Below are 21,453 nucleotides of genomic sequence, written 5' to 3' on the forward strand. Positions count from 1 at the left end.
CGCGGAACACTATCAGATTTATATAAATCGCGCTATGACCTGAAAGTCGAAATCTTGCTTCCGATTCGCTCGTCGTTATACACCGATTTCACCTGCAAATTAATCTGATATTGAGCCAATCGGAAATCGGTCAGATGATGGGTGTACGTAGTTGATCAAAAGTTGTTTTACATTGCTAAGGAATGAGACATAATAAAGACATAACGAATATCTTCCTCACTATATCTTTTCATCCGAGCAGCCCATTGGGTTTGCGCATAGGACGACTGTGTGTCAAAATTAAACTCACACAATGTCCAATGTAATACATAACATTCCGTTAACATGTATCATACTGCAATGTTTGATAGTTGAAGGTATTACATGGAAATCCAGCGTGACTTAGGTTTTGTGCTAGTTGAGATTTGTAAAAAAAAGTTGTTCCCGCAGTCTTCAGTTAGTGGAGGCTGTATTCATGATTCAAACCTGAATCAATCATTTTAATGATCTAAAAAATTGTCATTAAGATACTGAGTATTCAAACGACCAACTATAAGACTGGTGTTCGTACACTGATCAATAGCTGAGTGAGTAGTAACCAAGGACATATTTGTCTAGTCTATGAGTGTTAATCACAACAGCATTACTTCATTTAAAATATTAAGTCATTCCACTATATTTACAGAGGCTTCGAATTTGGTCAGAAAGAAGTCTTTGCGATTAATCAGTCATTAAATCCTAACAACTATAAGTATGTTTAACTACCATCTACATAGTTGTGTGATGTTAGTTAGTGTATAAGTAAGTTAGAATAAAACCAAACTACGATGTGACATCAGTCTATGAAATTATTAGTTATCGGAATGGGCTTCGTTGGTAAGTTCAGACTATCTGGTGTAAATGTCTAACTGATTCTCGTAGTTAATTGTTTGAGACATCGATTGGCTTGATCGAGAATCGGTTGTAATGGTGCATATAAATATATTCTTTATCTTTCCTTAGACTTCGATTTTTTTAGATAAACTTGGGCTTTTTACTTCACTAATTCCTTCCGCCTGACATCCCCTACCAACACTGATATTGTTGCTCATCGCATATTTGTCTTGATTACCTCATTGAAGATGTTCATTCGGTGTGGTATATCAGCTGATTCATATATGTTACGGATACTACGTTGATTATGACTGACTGACATATATATGAAGCTTATGTGTCTGAGTCTAAGTAGATTATAATTGGTTGTCAGTCTAACACGTTGAATAGATTTAAATGAAAAGCACATTTTATTTACTCGATGGGAAAAGTTAAGTTTGTGATCGATTGATAACTCGTCATTGTCAAAATCCAAAATGGTTCATTTCATTCTGTTAATGGTTTATAGTTTATTTTTTTTAGTTGAAGTTAGCAGTCCATGACGAATGAGTTATTATGGATTGATATCATGTCTTTGTTTAAAAATCATATGATTTGTCCTACTCGACTACTGCATTATTCGAGTCCAAGTAGGCGGTATTTGGACATACATATAACACACGTCGACAAAATGAGTCAACCGAACTATCACAATAACTTAGAAAGCTAGACAGGACTAGTCTGATTCACAGTGTGCAGTAACGACTGTCCTAGGGATTGAAATCACGAACCTTAGGTCGAACAATGGTTATTGATTCGAATTTCCAATCTCAATTAGGTCGTGGTACTGTATGAACATCAACTATTTCCATCCGTTATAAATTTTTATTCTTGAAAAGGTTAAGGAAAAAGGTTTATGAAGGCTACAAGTATCTGATCATGGGATATTTAGAGAACCGTTCTTGCATACTGTGGAACCATCAAATGAGTAATTCTGAGGATGAAGGCAAGGTACTAAGTGGAGAAAAAAACTCGCTGCTGAGGCTGTAAACTTTAGTCAACCAAGAAAATCATCACATCGGTGACACCTACTAACGGAGAGATCAATTTTAAAAAATGAAGTAGCAAAGCACAAATCAAAACGGGCTTTTAATCTACAAAGTCAAAAAATTTAACTTCTAATGGTTTGCTGTTGCACCGATATAAGTATTCTTGATCGAACCTTGGAATATGTATGTGTTCTGAGGATTTTCTCGATATGACCACTTTGTAACAGATTTAGTAGAAAAGATTAATTATGGCTAGCAGTGGAATCTAGATTGCGCATTTCGCCCTGTTGAAAACTTATCAGCTGGATGTAACAGAATCCCTGAGTTGATGTCCACCTTCATGAATCGAACATATTACCTTTCGTCTCAAGCCCTAAAGGGGTTATTCATTAAACTACCGAATCCACAGAGTCACCAGTCCGTGTAATACATTTGAGTTTAATTCGTCTCTTCTATAAAACTTGGCAAAAAATGGCTATATCTAGGCAGTTAGCACAAGCTACACCTATGGGTACTAAAACCGATTAAGTCCAAATATTAACAACCGGATAGTCCAAACTATAACAAATTAAAATTCATACCTGTTACACAAATGAATGGACTATCCGGCCTTAGTAGTTTACTGAGTAACCCATTCGGCATTTGAAACGAACAGTACTGAAGTTGATTTCCAGAGTAAACATCAACCATGAAATACAAGTTCTTCTAACTGATGAGTCGTGGATAAGCCGAAATGCACTGTAATTTATTATTCAGTAAAATCAAAATAATTTGGATTCATTCCTTCAAATTCAACAATCTTAGTTGATGATTAACATCATGAACTGACTAGCATTATAAACCTGGAAGCATTAAATGGCTGCTTCGTCCTATTGTGGAAATACTCCTCAGCAGTACTCATCCACGATTCCACCTCGAGAGATTTGAACACAAGGCCTTGAGTCTCGCGCGAAAACGCTTAACTTCTACACCATTGATTCGGCATCCAACAGTGTTCATGTCTAACCTCAACCAATCCAATCTTTGTTGAATAGATTATTTAAATTAATAATAACAATGACAAGGAACAACGACAACAACAAAAGGATAACAACTTTACACAATCTTACATTTATTCGTTGTAATTGATTCAGCAATTCCTTTATATTTATGAAATATTGGTTCAATAATTATGTCATATTCTTGTAATGGTGTAAGTTGATTTAATTCTATATTAAATTCATTAATAGATCCCCATTCATCATGATTAGTTTGTTGTTGTGATTCAATAAATGGATTCCATTCTGGCCATAAATTACTTAAAACATTGATTTCCTTATAAGTAATATTGAATGGACATTTCGAGGTAATATTATGTGAATAAACATATTGTACATATGACATTATAATTGATTTTGAATTGTAAGCCTTGTTTTATTTAATATAGAAAAAAAAGGGAGGAAAGATAGATTATCATATTTTGTATCAAAATGGTTGAGATCATGAGTCAATTAAAGCTAGATCACCATGGAAAACCTGGAAGCATTGGACGATCATTTCGTCCTATTGTGGGACTCGTCATTCATACATCTATCTCTGATTATATTAATTGTGACTTTAAGCAACATTGAGGTAATCCGCACAGGATACACAAATGTCAATAAGAGTCAGTCAGCTATAACATGCATCAGTTCAAGTAGCCATACCTCATTAACACAACAAGATAAACACCAAATACATAGGAGCTTTTACTTCACTGGTAGTAATATATATAAAGATTTTGTATAGGAATATAGTACAGTAAGAAAGAGTCAATTCATAGAAAGAAAGGTATAAAGTAATTTTAATCTCACAGTTTAAAGGAATAAAAAAAGTGTATACACTGACGCTATTGTGATCGATTTTGAGCTATATTTCACCCAGAGTCTCCAGTCATTGGTTACGATAGTCCTGCGGACCCCCAACAAATAGTCTACATCTATCAATATGGCTCAGACTATAAGTTATTGACTTCAAGCACTGATGCCACGTTTTGGTTTGACCGCCCTTAACTTTCTTCCAACCGTCTCCAACACTAGTCATCATTACGAGTCGTGGTAATCGGTGTTCAGGCATACGTAACAGGTGGCCAACACATCTTAGTCGATGAAGATTTCTTGCTTTAGCCATAAGTTGGCAAACGCCAAACGAGCTTTTTGAATCTGTACAGAAAATTTGTCAGACACCAACCCATTTGAGCTGATCAGACCTCCAAGATAAGTGAAATTGTCGACGCGTTCGACTACTTCACTCCCTATCCTTAGTTCAGGTGTTGGCATAGGGCAGTCCTGAAACAACAACTTGAAATAAAAGTGGAGGAAACGTATTGCAAACGTCCTGGAATTGTTGCTCAGTGCTACCAAAACACTTATCATTTTGTCAGCGTCTTCACCAAACAGTACTATATCATCTGCGTATTCTAAGTCGATAAGTGGACCTCCTAGAAAGAGATCAATGTCCGAAAATTCAGTCGATAAGAACGTTATTTCCAACAGTAGGTCTATGATTGAGTTGAATAAAAATAAAGATAGTGGACAGTCTTGCGGGACACCACTTGAAAATGCAAAATCAGATGACAGTTGGCCATAAGCTCTGACTCAACCGGTAGTGTTCTAGTCAACAGCCTTCACAAGGTTTATGTACTTCTGAAGTATAACTTTCACTGACAGACACTACCACAAAACCTCTCAGTCCAGAGAGTCAAATGTTGCTTTTAAGTCAAGAAAAACTACAATCAGAGACTGGTCAGTTCTAATCCTAAACATCAATGGGAAGATTCAAACAACCAATACAAAAATGATTTAATGATATATTTGATAATCATATTTTTACAAACAAAATAGATTATATAAGATTGCGATTACATTCGATACAGTGAATCTCAATCTATTGAAGTCACATCCGGTTTAATGTAGCCATTTAATAAACAAGTTCTTCTTTGTTTTAAGAAGTTTACAAAAACAAAATGAGAAAAACTGGTCACACATTCAATTATAGGATAATTAATTAATCACCTGACGTGAAAGATCACCTCTTCAAATCGTGACTTCATGAAGTATAGAGTAAGTGTCACAAATTGTACCGAACTATATTACTCAACATTGAATTGTACTTGAGCAATGACTGTTGATCAATAAGTAACGTTTATCAAAGTATCTAACAAAATAGAGCGATATCAATGTCATATACGCAAAGATAGTGAGACAAACAACTGGGAGTGGAAGGGAATTGAAAATCAATGAGAGGTAAGAGTAATGCATCGTTTTTTGCTCATACAAGTTTTTCTCTGGTTGTTCCAATAAAACATTCAATTATCTTGTTAAAAGGCAAATGAAGAGGGGGATATTTTTGTCCTTGTTGTTTATCAGTATAGGGTTGCGGAGATTATTAAGTTATTGATTGATGATAGACCACCATTGGAAACCTGGAAGCACTGGACGGCCATTTCGTTCTGTTGTGAGACTCCTCAGCAGTGCGTATCCACGATCCCGCCGGCGGGATTTGAACTCAGGGTCTTCAGTCTCGCAAGCGAACACCTAACCCCTTAGACCATTTGCTCACTATTGACTGGCTTCGTTAGAGAATTCTCGGAGTTCTAATGAGAAGCCGTGACCAGTGGAGTTATTCCGTATCGGGTAGAGACAGTTATCTACCTCGGTACGATGGAAGATGGCCCAAATAACAATGATGTTACCATCACTTTTGTTGAACAAGATAATGGGTATCTGGACTAGACTTTGGCGTTTGAATTGAAATGTCCACGGTTTAAATTTCGATAAATGAACACTGAAATTGCGATGTAGGTACATACATTCAGGATGACAGACATGTATTGAATTGGTCACAATTCATCTATTCAAGAAAACAGAATGGCTATATACAGGCAATCCGCACAGAATGCATATACACTATTAAAACTGATCAAAATTTAGTAATGATTATCAACAACTGGATAATTGAAACCCTTTATATTAGTTCATCTAGAGTAGATGGATTGTGGTTGGTTAGCAAAGGGATTCAGGATACGCATTATGTCCTAACTGGAACTCATCTGCTGAATGTACTCTACATTCCAGAGTTTATGTTCAGTCCACGACTTTAAGACAATACCGTTCGCTTCATATACTGAAATGTTATTCACTGAACTACTGGGTCCAAACAGTCACTCATTTATGAAACAGTTATGAATTTCAATTTCATTTGTGATGGTTGATATTTTGAATAAAAGTAGCTGAGTTCGAATCTCTGAGTGAATATTAGCACATGGATGAAGATGTATCCAGGTGACAAGTTCAAAATATGACAAAACGCGTATCTCGAATTCCCCTAATAACCACATCTTATACATTCCACAAAATTTTGTGACATAATTTACTACATTGTTACAATCCAGGCGATTTAAACCGTTTTAAACTTCTAAATAGTGATTTTCTATTTGAAAAGGATTATTGTTTATATAGAAGATGATTTTTAACTTTGCCTGGAGTCCTTCTGAGGTTACTGTCACTCCAAAGCCCGGATAAAGGAAGAGACTTGGGCATAGGATGAATACTGGAGAATGCTAGTCAGCGGCCTCTGCTCCATTAGGCGTAGGTACGTAAATAAGTAAGAAGGTGATTGTTAACACCAAATTCAAAGCACATCAATGAGTGTATAGTATGTAAATCCAAGTTTGAAAACTAAACATAAATTTACCCATGGTGCTTGAATACTATAAATTCGATCAGTACAATGAATGGTTTTAAATTTCCCCATAGCAACAATTAGATATCCCATAGGAATTTCATTAATTTGCCAATATAATGTTTGTGATATTGGTAACCATGTTAATTGTAACCAATTATAACCGAGATTTTTAATTTGTAATTGATTTATTGATTTTCGATAATGATTAATAGATCTTTGTATCGTTGGAATTGTTTTAATAATACAATTCCACGATGAACTTTTACATGTGTATAATGTTTCAACAATACAAAATTTATATTGACTACCTTCTGTTAAATTTTCTAAACATATTGATGTACTATGAGTTTGATATTGAAGTGTATGAGTTCTGAAATAGAACCAAAAAACGAAATCAACTAATCAATCAAAGGGAAAGAAGTCTCAGTTACTAAGTTACACAAATATATACATTTTGATGGTTATGTTAGTCATTGATTGACTTCAATTGATGGTACTATTGAAAATCAGAGAATAGTGTATTGATAGATGATTTGTCCAAATATTGAACACAATAACATTGACCTTTTATGATTCTAAAGGCAATCAAATCCCAGAATATTCAAGTCTGAAGGAGAGTATTTAACTATTGAACTACCCTGTAACGGCCAAGAGTGAGTAGAGTCCAGTCTTCTTCTAAAAATGCTCTTACATGGAAGTCGTACTAACTGCCTTCTCGTGGAGAAGGTGTTCTTTACGAAATTGAGAGGATGAAAACTGAGTATCCAGTGTTTTAACCGAGGTTAGTGGATATGGAGGATTCACCTAGAGGATTTCGAAAACCCTGATTTCAAGCCAATGGTGCACATGATCTCCAGGATCCTCAGGGAAAAAATGATGTATAAACTTATTTTTGGTGACCGGCTACCATGGGACTGCACCTCCTGATATTCCTCCACTGCCTTGTGGAACTAACCTTAACGTCGAAGGCTCCGGGCGTGGTCTCCTAAGAATACCAGAAGCTTCGGTCTGGGCACCTGAGTAGTATCACAGCCCATACACAAATCAAGTGACTTGTGTGGTGCATATATATTCGGTGCCCTTTTGTATCAACATTTATGTGTTCAAATAAATATTATAAATAACCGAAAAGCTTCAGAGGATTGATACTTCGTATGAGATTTGAACTTAGGTTATCTAGCATTAAAGCTGCTTATATTTACATAAGTAGTATATGACGTCAGTTGTGAACAGAAAGTCTGGCAGTAGAGAGACAAGAGGATCGAACAGTAAAGAATGGAAACAGGATGCAATTTGTATCAAAATACAAGAACAATGAAGTCTGAGTCATTTTTAGACAATCGATAGACATTTTGCAAATTAAGCATTTACTACTTTATGATTGTTAGATTTTATTAACAACTTCTGTAATTTCATGTTAAGTACATTCGATTGTTCCCCATCCATGTTTCGTTCATTAAACCATCAGTGAATATCTATCTCTTAATGATTGATCTCCACTCATTTTTTTATCTCCTCTCTCTCTCTCTCTGTGTGTGTGTGTGTGCATTATGATGAAACATGATAACCAATAACTCCGCCTAAAGTCCCTCTGTGACTACTATCGGTCCCATTTGAGGATAAACGAGGAGAATGAGAGAAGGGTTTGATATGCATAAGATTAGTGACCTCAATCCCAAGTAAAACAAAACAAACACACAAACCAGAATAGAATCACTAATACATAAATAAGATTGCAATTATCACTTACATATTGTAAATGAATAGAGTAAAATCAGTTTGTTTTAATGTAGACCAATATAATTGAAAATATTTAAATGATTTTTTATTCTCATTTAAAATTGGCACAAAATTTATTTGTAATTTCGATTGTACATTCATAGAATGATGTGCAATTAATTGTAATGTTAATGTTATACTAACTTGTCTTTGACTAGTTATATAGAATGCTTTTAAAATTGTATTGGATTGTGATAGATTTTCTCTTGTTCTATATATTCTTAATTCATAATTAGATAATTCATCAAATTCAATTGAATCTATTGAACCCTAATAAACGATAATAATAATATTAAAATAGATTATGTCATAATTAGGAATACGTAATGAATCATAATATGTATGTACGCCCCCAAATGCCCTGACCGAGAGTGGGGTGGGCCCGCCCTCCCTCTCGAAATGCTCTCATATGGCCACGTGTATACAACTACTGCCAGGGAAGTCCTACTCACTACCTTCTCGTGGCAGGGGTGTTGTCTACGAAAATGGGAGGACGAAAAGCGAATGTCCGGCGCCTTAACCGGATTCCAAATCAATGGTGCACATGGGCTCTAGTATTCTGAAGGAACAAATGGCGTATGAACCAATCGTTGGTCACGAGCTACCATAGGACTGCATCTCCATACGATGCTCCACTGTCTTGTGGGTCAGACCTTTAGGTCAAAGGCTCGGGGAGTAGCCTCCTAAGAAAGCCACCTGCTTCGGTCTGTGCACCCGGGCAGTATCACAGCCCTCAAGAAGAAGTATCCATCTATAATATGGGTAACCGGAAAGTGAAAACCACTCTTTTAACCCTTAACATTCACTAAACCCAAAACAGCCTTGATGAAAAGTAGTATTTTGCTTGGCTCTTGATAAAAATCATTGTAAAACCAGTGAAATGTTTCATGTTGTCTTCAAAATAAGTAAATAGGTAATTAGAGGTAGCTTTACGATTCAAACATTAAAGTTTGGATCAGCAATTTCATGATTCAATTCCCCATATAGACAGTGTAACTCAAAACTGGAAATAATTTATATTAATCAACATCTAATAATAGTAACAGTAGTAATAATAATAATAGTATTAGTAAAAATAATGCTGGTAGTAGTAATAGTAATAATAATAGTAATAATTTCAATAGTTGGGATCGTGAGTCAATTGAAGTTAGACCACCATGGGGAACCTGAAAGCACTGGATGTCGGCTCAGTGGTCTAGTAGTTAAGCATTCGCACACAAGACTGATAGGTTCTGGGTTCGAATCATACAAGGCGCGATCATGAATGAGCATTGCTGAGAAGTAATCCCACAATACGATGAAACGGCCATCCAGTGCTTCCAGGTTTTCCGTGGTGGTGTAGCTTCAATTGACTCATCATCTCAACTATTGAAATTACTACAATCTCTACAAAAACCCCTTCTGATAGCAAGAATAGTAATAATAATATTAATAATCAGCTTACCTTAATTTTCAAATTATATGACTGTTCACAATCCCATTTAATATTCATAGAACCTTGAAAACTAGAATATTTACATGTGAAACATGGTGATAATGAGAACGCTACACCTTCAGTTGGTTTAATCCATTGATTTAAACATTTCATATTGGAATTATCAATTACAGTATTATCAATAACATTGATAGATGATATAATAAAGTAAATGAATAAAATATGCATAGTTGATAAGTGTTTACATCTTAATTCAATTCAATTCAATTGATGAGAATGATGGAAACTGTTAAGAAAACTATAAAGGAATGATATAGATTACTAGTAATAATTTAAGTAGTATAAATAGATATACATATATGTTAATTTATCATTTATTGATTGAGATCTTGAACCGATTGATGATAGACCACCATTGAAAACCTGGAAGCACTGGACGGCCGTTTCATCCTATTGTAAGACTCCTCAGCATGCACTGTAAATCCACGATCTCGCTCGCGGGATTCCAACCCAGGGCCTTCAGTCTCGCGATCGAAAACTCAACCTACTAGATCACTGAGCCGGCACCCTAAGGTAATAAAGTCTAACCTCTTAATCCTAATCAAAAACCTAATAATCTTCACAACCCCATACTGATATTGACCATGTGCTCACTAGTGACTAGATTCGTGAGGGAATTCTCAAAGTTATAGTGAGAAGCTGTAACCAGTGGAGCTAATCCGTGTCGGGTAGAGACAGTAATCTGCCTCAGTACAATGGAAGATGGTCGTGCAATCTCGTGGATTGGTTAATGTTAGGCATTAACACTGTTGGATGTCAGCCGGCTTGGTGGTCTAGAGGTTAAGCGTTCGTGCGCGAGACCGGAGGCCCTGGGTTAAAATCGTGCGAGCGAGATCGTGGATGTGCGCTTTGTTGAGGAGTCCCACAATGGGACGAGACGGCTGTCCAGTGCTTCAGGGTTTTCAATGATGGTCTATCATCAATCGATTCAAGATCTCAATCAGTGACTTAATAATCTCCACAACCCTATATTGATATTTTATTATTTATCAAAAAACAATTCACAATTTTTTCAATACATAAAAATAATATGGAACCCGAACCTAAACACTTTCTAGCCCATCATTTAGTATGATATAATTAAAAATCCACAAATTGCATGTTCCTGATAGGCTAAGGTTATATAGACATATCACATGCCAATGTGTATACATCAACTGAATGTCAAACAGTAGGTGAGATCTTATGAATGAAATAGGTTATGTAAGAAGAAGTCTAATACATTTGTGTAATCTATATAGCTATTTACTCAGTTAGTCATTTACAGCTCCGTAACTATTTTTCCATCTTCTCACTCATATAGCTAGTTAAACAAGTGTATAGAAAGCATATGTAATTCAATTGAATATCACTGACTAACGAAAACACTTCTAAATGGCAATTCGAAGAAGTCATTTCAACTACAATTATCAGTTCAGCTAATGTGTGAACAAAGTGACTACCTAAATACAGAAATATGAATAAATGGACTTTATTTGTTTTTGATGGAGTTTTGTTCTCTGAGCTGGATGGTTTGGTCGTGGAGCTTTCATCGTTCTTCTGAACGACATCATCAGCACAAACTTCAGATAGACTTTATTTGTTCAATCTCCCTTTACAATAATTTATCTACAATTATAATTGTACCATAAATACTGTAGTGAAAATTCAATGCTGAGACTATAAATTATGGATGACCTTTGAGCAACTCTAGACTAAGCTTGAGATTGACCACCTAATAACCAAGACCAAATGAAGGTTATAAACCTGTGTAAGGAATTATAATTATAATTTACAGTTGAAGATTGAGATTAGGAACTAGATTTAAGGTTTTCATCAAAAACTGAGATCAGTTATAATGACAGGAAACTTTATTCAAATGGATGAGTAAATTTCGAGCCAAAATCCAAGATCTGTTATCTTATATGTGATTGATTCGTTCATAAATTATACTGCAACCACTATCTTATCTCAACACAATACATGCAATGTCAGGTCACCCTCAATGATGGCTACATGGTGACTTGGTCAATATGATTCGATCTGAACTAAGAAGGACCTGACACACATGACATTGATCCCCATCCAGTGATTAATCAATTATAAATTATAGTCTTGCCAATTCAATATTATTGTTTACTAAATTTCATTTATTTTTTCTAATAAGTATTAAACATTGATATTATTTCATTGATGAATTAAACCTTATTTAATGTTTATTTGTACTTTGATAGTTGTTATAGGTATAATGTAATGATCACATCAAAAACCGAGTGAATTTGGAATAATTAAAAGAAAAAAATCAATAATTTGCACCATGCCACGCTCTATCACATTTGATCAATAGCATTTATATAATAAACAGAAACAAATCAATCATAATGATCTATCAATATAGAGAGTTCGGTCTCATCTTTTACATATATAGTAGAAGTTATCGAGATTCTATTTAACAAGAAAAGACCTTGTTAACTATGACAAATTTTTTAACCCTTATCCTTATCTTGATTAGATTAGATTTGGCAAACAATTCTACTTATATGCTTCACTATTGATGAATATGTTTTTCTATCTTTCATGTTGATTGGACCATTGGACACTGATTGGTTTTGAAGCCAATTAGGTACATGGACGCGGTAATACTTGGATTTCCATGGTTTATGTCCACTGCAATACAAGTGAGGTATGATTAAATGTCTCTTAAATAGGATTCAAAGAATTTGCACTACTGATACAGCTAAAGAAGATGAGAAGTTTCTGACTGACAAATTAATAGCAGATTGTTATCCACTAAAACTATTAGCAACAACCTACTGCGGAAGAGAACAAACCACATCTCAGCTGAGGAAGAAATCAGGAAGAAGTGTTGGAATTGGATAGGACACACACTGAGGAAAGCACCGAACTGGAATCCTCAAGGACAAAGGAAAAGAGGAAAATCAAAGAACACATTACATCAAGAAATGGAGACAGACATAAGAAGAATCAACAGCAATTGGATAGAACTAGAAACGAAGGCCCAGGACAGAGTGGGTTGAAGAATGCTGGTCGGTGACCTATTCTCCTCCATTGGGAGTAACAAGAGTAAGTAAGTGAGGTTATCCACCCAAGTTTATTAATAGGTGCAAAAGTCAGTTAATGCCAAGACCTCTAATTTATTCAGTGCCAAAGAAAAAGGTTTATATCAATCTATCATATAGAGGTGAATCCAATAGTATAGTTTCGAGACAGAGATTGAAAGCAACCATCGAGAGAACCTATTATGCTGCTAAATTGGTTATAATTGAAAAGTCTAAGCCAATAATTCCAAATAGATCTAGACAATGTACAAATGATTACGTCACATGGCATTGTGTGGACACATATACATAGGGAGGGGTAAACGAACAATGCAATCAAGGGTCATGGTACATGTGCTTAAATGGCTTCAAAACCAATTCTACTTATTATTATTATTATTTTCTATAACCTTTGTTAGTCTATTTTTATAGACCTTATTTCAAGTTTGTTCTTTATTATCCAATTATTTGAATACTTATTACGTAATCTTAGCGGTTTTAGTAAAATGTATGTTTACATTTCCGATTCTATGACCTACTTCCGATTACAAGACATTAACACACACCTTTATTATTCTGACTATACTTATCATCACTGAGTAAGTTTGTACCTCTTACCTATGATATGTATCTATACAATCGTATTGTAATAGTTGGATTCACGAGTCAATCTATGCTAGACCACTATTGAAAACCTGAAAGAAGTGGATGGTCGTTTCGTCCAGGTATGGGGCACCTCAGCAGTGTGCATCTATGATCCCGCACACATAGTCCAATACTAGGACGAAACAGCTGTCAAGTGCTTCAACGTTTTCTATGGTGATTTAACTTAGGTTAACTCGTGAATTCAACTGTTAAAGTACTACAATCTCAACAAATGCTCATACTGATAATGACTTATTTTGTTGTAAAGCTGCTTAGTCCAAAATATAGTACGTTACGCATAAGGTAAAATCATAATCATGAGAACTATGGCATAAAATGAACACGTTTTCTGTAATTTAGCTAACATAATTTTGCGATGACAAGAGTGAGACATAAGGTTTAGGGAAGAGTCAAAAACCAACAGCAGTTTTAAATGTGAACATCTGGATTGCGAATAAGCGGAAAGATACGAATGTTTAGAGTTCGATCCAGCATATATTAAACTATATATGAGTTAAATTCAGTCAGTTCAAACCAGTGTAGAGTCTGGAATAAATGTTCGTTAGATTAAGTTATTGTACTACATTAGCACAAGATAAATTGCAAACAAGTTTAAATAATCTTAGCACCAATGATAGTGGGAAAGATAAGACATTCAGAATATGGTTGAATAACACCGAATGAAAATGTGTATACAGTGAGTAATTGAACTCGAAATCTAGAGACAGACAAAAAGTGAATACATTTGCTCCACTCTGATCAACTTTAAGCCTCGTCAGTCAATATCGCTAACCTTTGGCTTCAAGTAATCCACAAGCTTTAAGCAGGAAGTTTCTATTTTATAAGGACATGACTAAGACCAGAAGTTAATGCTTTCGTAGATTGGCTTTGTGCTTTAATTCATCTTTTCTAAACGAAATCTATGTCAAACAGTAGTGTAAGTCGGAGTACTCAATCATTGCTTCATGTACAAATGTGTCAATACTTTGTAGTTTCAATTAACTTATAATACAATATTTCCTCGTCCCATTCAGTATCTATTGGAAAAAATCACTTGGTGATGTGTTAAGATAATTCCAAAAGTCACTTAATGAATAGATAATTATGAGTTTTGTAATATTAATAGTTGAGATCATGAGTCACTTGAAGCCAGACCACCATGCGAAACGTGGAAGCAATGGACGGCCATTTCATTCTAGTACGGCACTCAGTGGTCTAGTGGTTAAGGGCTCGAGTGCGAAAATGATAGGTCCTGGGTTTGAATCTCGTGAAGCGGGATCGTGAATGCGCGCTTTGCTGAGGAGTCCCACAACAGAACGAAACGGCCTTCCAGTGTTTCCAGTTTTCCCATGGTGGTCTGGCTTTATTTGACTCATGATCCCAACTATTAAAATTACTATAGTATCCACAAAACCCCTTCTAATATTTTTGTAATAAACAAGATTTTCTGTGCTAACGGTGTTCTCTCTTCGCACGCCGGTCAATCTTTAGCTGCAATGGTGTGTTTTAAATGGATTTAGGTATTTCTGGGGGATACACCACATTCGGCACTGTTACTCTTTCCAATAACTCGTGGAGGATAGCTGATAGGTGACTAAATTAACTAGCTTTTAACACAAGTACAAAATCTAATTTTATTAGAACTAATAATCATGAACACAGAGTTTAATCCCAAGGCTATTGTACCACAAAAATGATTTTCACCGTGGACAGATACCTGGATACAATACACTGGAAAACATTGAAATGTTACCTGATGATTTAAATTTAACAATTTAATACGGAAGATATTAGTAATCATAATTGATTTGTTGGTAAACCATCTGTGATTGAAGTAAGCAGGTACATTCAACAAACATTCATCTATGTTTTTACTTAATAGAAACAATCTAAGAAAGTTATGAGCTAATCATCTAATCCACATGATAAATGCTTTGTTTTAGTCTCTCAGATGTGAAGGTATTATATACATTCTAGTTAGGTGTCATCTCACAGACTAATAGTAATAATGTTCTAGCTTTATAGTTATTTTTCTTAACTAATGCCGTGACATATATAATCGGAAAGGCAAACATCTACAAAAAGGACAATTTTCGGAAACCTGGAAGCAATGGACAGCCGTTTCGTCCCATTGTGGGACTCCTCAGCAAAGCGCGAATCCACGATCTCGCTCGCACGATTTTAACCCAGGGCCTCCGGTCTCGCGCACGAACGCTTAACCTCTAGACATCCAACGGTGTTAATGCCTAACATTAACCAATCCACGAAATTGCACGACCATCTTCCATTGTACTGAGGCAGATTACTGTCTCTACCCGATACGGATTAGCTCCACTGGTTACAGCTTCTCACTAGAACTTTGAGAATTCCCTCACGAAGGTAGTCTTTAGTGAGCACATGGTCAATATCAGTATGGGGTTGTGAAGATTATTAAGTTTTTGATTGAGATCATAAAGAATCCCACAAAAGGACGAAAAAGCCGTCCAGTGTTTCCAAGTCTTAGATGGCGGTCTAACATAAATCGGTTCATGATTTCAAACAAAAACTTAATAAGCTCCACAACTCCATACTGATAATTTTCGGAAAGACTATAATTTATGGACGAACCAATGAAATTGACGATAATAAGTCTAAGGTTTTGGCGCAATATTCATTCATCCATATAGTTAAATAGCATCTTAGCATTACAGCTGATTTGAATTCATGATGAAAATCCTAACTCTAATTTTTAACCCTAGATTCTAATTAAAACTTAGTCGTAATTCTTCATGATAATTTACAACTCGTTTTTGACCATTTTAATAAGTGGGTTTTCTCACAGTCAATATAGCGTCCCTCAAAGGACGTCTATGGAATGGAATGGAAGACCACAAAGTTTCATAGTGATCAAAACACATTTAGATCACTTAGTTAAATCTCTATAATCCAGTTTTTCAAGATTTATCAATTTGAAATCTACACCGGCTGTCTCATTATAAAGCTGATCAAGAAATTAACAAACTTCTAACATGGTTGATTCCACAGCTATGACCTCACATTAGAAATTAGAAAAATATCGGACGAAAATCTAAATTATCAGTTTGAAAGCATGAATATTATTGAATCAGGTGATGTAGAGAAATCTTGTTCAACATGAAGAGGGTTTTCGTTTTAAGCCGAAACTAGTTAAATAATCATAGGTTACAGTTGATTGATCTCTGGGTGGTGATTAATGTCATGTTTGTCAAATCCTTCTTAGTGCACATCGAATACAATCAACCAAGTTGTAATGTGGCCACCAGTCAGGGTGACTCGACATTGCGTACACTATGTTGAGGTAAGATGGTGGTTGGAAGTAGTCGACAGGAAACCCTGGATCTAGTTTTCATGTCACTTGACACTTGTCAGTATGGTGTACCTGTAATCTTGAGGGAACTGATGCTCCTTGACGGATTGGATCACGTGTCACCCAGCTGTACAGTCAGAGATTTTACCACTGAGACTTCAATGAAATCTCTATTGAAGTAGATACATCGGTAAGACAGTTAAACTATTCCGATATGTTCCAATCACGCCAATTAGAGGGAAAATGTCAGGTTCATACAACTGAAAGTATATTCTACAAGCCGCTAGAAGCACGAACAACAACAAGCACACAACTCAAGCACATATATATACAGCATTAAAATGTCCTTGAGAAATGTGATAAAACAGCATATAAAAAAAGCAACCAACCAATGACATTTAGGATCCTTTCAATTAGAAAATAGGCCCTTTTGGTGTGAAAACGAGAAATTGAAATTTCCGAAAATTACAAAAATCAGACGTTTACCAAGTGATTTCTGAGAATCTAGCATCTTCAACACAATAATGGTATCAAATACTATGTGACGTAGTAGTTTAATGGAATGGAACCAATAGTATAGAGAATTGCTTTTAGTACCTAATTGTATTGGTTTCATTTTCATTATACTTGAAACCTGATACGGATTGCACTGATGAGAAGTCCCATACTAGAATGCAACGACCGTCTAGTACTTCCAAGTATTCAATGGTGGCCTAGCTTAAATCGACTCATGAATTCAACGATTAATAAGCTTTGAAAAAAAAAACCGATGAACTTCATAAATTGTAACAATTTACATTATTTCTGTCACAGAATGGAGTTGATTTATACGAACTACCAATGTTAAACTTTTAAGTGACTTAAAAACTAAATCCCTATACTGTACTTTAACCACCAACAACAACACTACATCTTAGGCTATTTCCGTGTCATTTCAAGAAGGTATATTTTCAAAGGAACTTGGCTTTCACTGAACTATGCTCTTTCATGAAGAGTAACAAGTGTAAGTAAGTAATATATTCAAAGACAGAACAGTCTTGATTGTCAAAGAAAAACAAACAAAAGTACTAACTAAACTGATTAAACTCCAAATCTTTATGATGAAGTTTTGTTCTCTGATCAAAGTTTGTTTGTTTTTTTGATGCTGGTGATGTCATTCAAAAGAACGATAAAAGCTTCACAATTAAAATATTCAGTTCACAGAACAAAACTCCGTCGAAATCATTCAGCTGAGCTACAAATCGTCTCCATCATCTCAAAACTTCAACTTATGGAATAAGTATTATTATGATTATTATTATTAACTAATAAATCTTAATTACTCACTTGATTTTAATTATGATTGTCCAAAAATGTACATCATTTGTTTTCATTTAGATAGTAACAAAATTATGCAATATGATTACAAATATTCATACAGTCATTGGTACCAAACGAAAAAATCAATAATTTATTCATTCACTTGTACTAGTAACAACGAAAAAATGTGGCGTCTCTCTCTCTCACCCTCTCTCTGTACACACATATATATATATAGATTCACATCCTGTGACCTTGACAGATAGACCAATCATCTAGCGACTTACAAATAGTGGTCACTAATATATATATAATGAGTCAATCCAATAAACTGATAGAATGATATTAAAAAAAAACATGTCTAGTATTGTGTACTATTCATTGACTAATGGACGAAATTGAAACTTGAAAGGATTACAGTAAAACAAAACTTCAGGAATTGTATTGTTTATAAATAAAACTAGATAGTGGCTAGCAGTAGAAATCTAGGAGGCATGTTTCATCCTATTTGTGACTAGGTCAGGACATAGTAGCTAACTGGATAATGTGATAGTGTTGAATGCGAATAATGAATACTGGGTTCAAGTTGTAGAGTGAACATCAATTCTAAGATGCAGGTACATTCAGTTGATAAGTTCAAAATAGCACAAAACGCACTTCCTAGATTCCATTACTAACCACTATCCATATTTGTTTATACTACTTATGAATTAAGGCAATATAAACAATATGTAAATATGCTAATAATAGACTGATCAATTACAGTCCTAAACATCAGCCGGAAGATTCAAGTAAACAATAGCAAGTGTTTTGTTTATAGTTATTTCTCAATAAATTGTTTTCAATATAATATATGTATGGTCTGTATCCATAAGCTTCATTCTGATTTCGGACCTACATTCTGGTTTTCATATATACACACTTGAATATCAATGTACTACTTTATTCGAGATAAATAAGTACACTAGTACTATGATGGTGTAGTAAAATTTGAGTATAATTTCTCATGATTAGTTGATAGGATGGTCTAACAGGTACTAGATGAGTAATCTATATATTCTCTTACTCTTATTATTACTATGATGGATTGTTGTCAGCTGTTGGTATAGAAATAATATTTACACTCTAATCAAGCTAATCACATGTTCTTGATCTGAGTTGTATTGACATCTTGTAGAATAGACAATGCGAGTGAATCCAGTGTAAATATTTGTATAAGTCAAATTAGAGTCCTATTCGTGTAGACGAAGAAAATGTGAAAGTTATAAAAAAAACACCCCAACGGAATAGGCCAACAGTTAGATTGTCATTTAGCGATCTAGTACACCACAGTAACATAATATATATCCGGAATTTCATGCCCAGAGAAAAAAAAGGGAGATCACATAGACGGTTTATAAATTTGTATATAATTTCATATTGAAAATAATTTATTCTTAGTTACTAAGTATTGAAGATAATAAATTCTATCAGCAGAACAAAGTTATACTGCACATGATTATTTTTAGTTTCTGTGGTGAATTATCAACAAAAAGATTATAAGGATTGTGGAAACTTCTAAAGTCTATTAATTTATTTAGTGACGTGGAAAATCTTGATTGCTTAGATTGATAACGCTTTTCATCAATCAATCGATAAACTATATACTTTCTAGTGAAAATTAACTTGTCATTATATGTCGGGTAAGCAGCGGTACTCTTCACTTATAGACCTTACTTTGGAATTCGATAGTTAACCGAGAGAGGGGGAAACTGTTCCATCCTAATGTGAGACTGGTCAGTAACAGATATCGAGAACCACAAGGGTGATCGAGACAGAAATTTCAAGATTCGATAAGCTTATAAACACTATACCACTGAGTTGGCAATCAAGTTTATTCATTTTCAAACTCAATCAAAACAGCACAGTACAACGATAATTGGTGCAGTATACTTCAAATTCGACACAGTAGGGCTTTGGAAGTAACGAATTCCCGCGACCATAATTATTACAGAGGGTTGTGTAGATTAGTTTATTTTGTAAATGACATTCATCACAGATGGTTGTTTGGATTCTTATATTTAAACAAGTACATTTATTTCCAACTGTTATAATTCTCTCTTACGGTTATAACCCAACTATTCCTGTTGCTTAGTATCCTCAGACACCAATTCACTCGACAAGTCCCCACCCAAATCAGAACACGGCTGAACAGGAAAGATTACATTCCAAATAACAAGGTAGATGGACGTAAGAAGCACAACAGGAAAAACGTTAGTATATTTAGTTTTTACATGAGAAGACTTCTAGAGTATTCTCCAAGTATCGACTAGCGCTGATTGGATAACAATTAGGTAATCAGCGTGAACCAAAGCAATCGTGCATTAAGCATGCTTCAATCTAATCTATGTCCCACTAACACCCACAGTTCGTCAGTTGAACTGTTCGATTATGATAAGTGAATATATAACTCAGCCTATTAGTCTTTTGTTGATAAAACATGAAGATATGAATTCAGAATCGTTAGTTGATCTTCCACATGACATGCTTTATTTTACTTTATACAGTCGAAACTGAATATCATGTTAACGTTAACATCAATTAACCAATTTTAATTAACAGTTAGAGATTGCTCAACCACAAAATACACTCCTACGATGTTCTGTTATTTTAACCGATCTCAGAACTATTTAGCCAAAATTCACATTACATGCAAAACATAACTTGAGTACGTAACCATTTCTGTACGTCAAAATATCCTATTCTTACAAATCTGTATCTATATTGTTTAAAGCACTACGTAATGACTGACGGGTTATTTAAATGTAGTCACCAGCCAATTCTGTTTTTTGGCCTCTGACCTGTTTCTAGTATATATATATATATAGTTATTATTGTAATCCAGTTATTTACACTCACTTATGTCAATTGTTTCACACAATCTCCATGTAAAGAAATTCTATCACAATCTTGGTTTGTAAGCAGCTGACGATAAACCTCGAAATAATATGAATTCATACTATTCTGCATCAATGTTTGTTCTTGCTCTATTTCAATTCTGTTCCTCCTACTGTATTGGTTGTATATGATGCAATTATCAAGTGAGTAATGTTGAGGGTTAAATGCATATATTATGCTGATTTAAGTGCTTTAAGATCATTTGAACTCTATTAGACATTATTCCGACGTCTGACAAATTTTCACAAAATTCATGACTAACTGAAGTTAAAAATGACTTGATAATGATGTATGTTAATGGATTTTAAGATATACTTGTTAGTTAAGCTTAAAGAAGAGTTGCGCAAGATC

General features: G+C 34.7%; 1 protein-coding gene across 1 annotated transcript in view; it reads right to left on the reverse strand.

The window, feature by feature from the left end:
* GIPC2_1 (GIPC PDZ domain containing, member) overlaps positions 1 to 18,374 on the reverse strand; it is a 76,712-nt gene extending 58,338 nt beyond the window's left edge. Inside the window, exons 1-5 of the mRNA XM_051217149.1 lie at positions 18,193 to 18,374; positions 9,808 to 10,096; positions 8,335 to 8,633; positions 6,594 to 6,954; positions 2,990 to 3,287 (exon numbers count right to left, since the gene is read on the reverse strand). Of these exons, the coding sequence (XP_051065787.1) occupies positions 2,990 to 3,287; positions 6,594 to 6,954; positions 8,335 to 8,633; positions 9,808 to 10,026 (1,177 nt within the window). The 5' untranslated portion in view covers positions 10,027 to 10,096; positions 18,193 to 18,374. The remainder of the gene's footprint in view (positions 1 to 2,989; positions 3,288 to 6,593; positions 6,955 to 8,334; positions 8,634 to 9,807; positions 10,097 to 18,192) is intronic.
* Between the last annotated feature and the right edge of the window lie 3,079 nt (positions 18,375 to 21,453).

This window comes from Schistosoma haematobium, chromosome 6, assembly GCF_000699445.3.
Source record: "Schistosoma haematobium chromosome 6, whole genome shotgun sequence".
In the NCBI taxonomy this organism is placed as follows: Eukaryota; Metazoa; Platyhelminthes; class Trematoda; order Strigeidida; family Schistosomatidae; genus Schistosoma; species Schistosoma haematobium.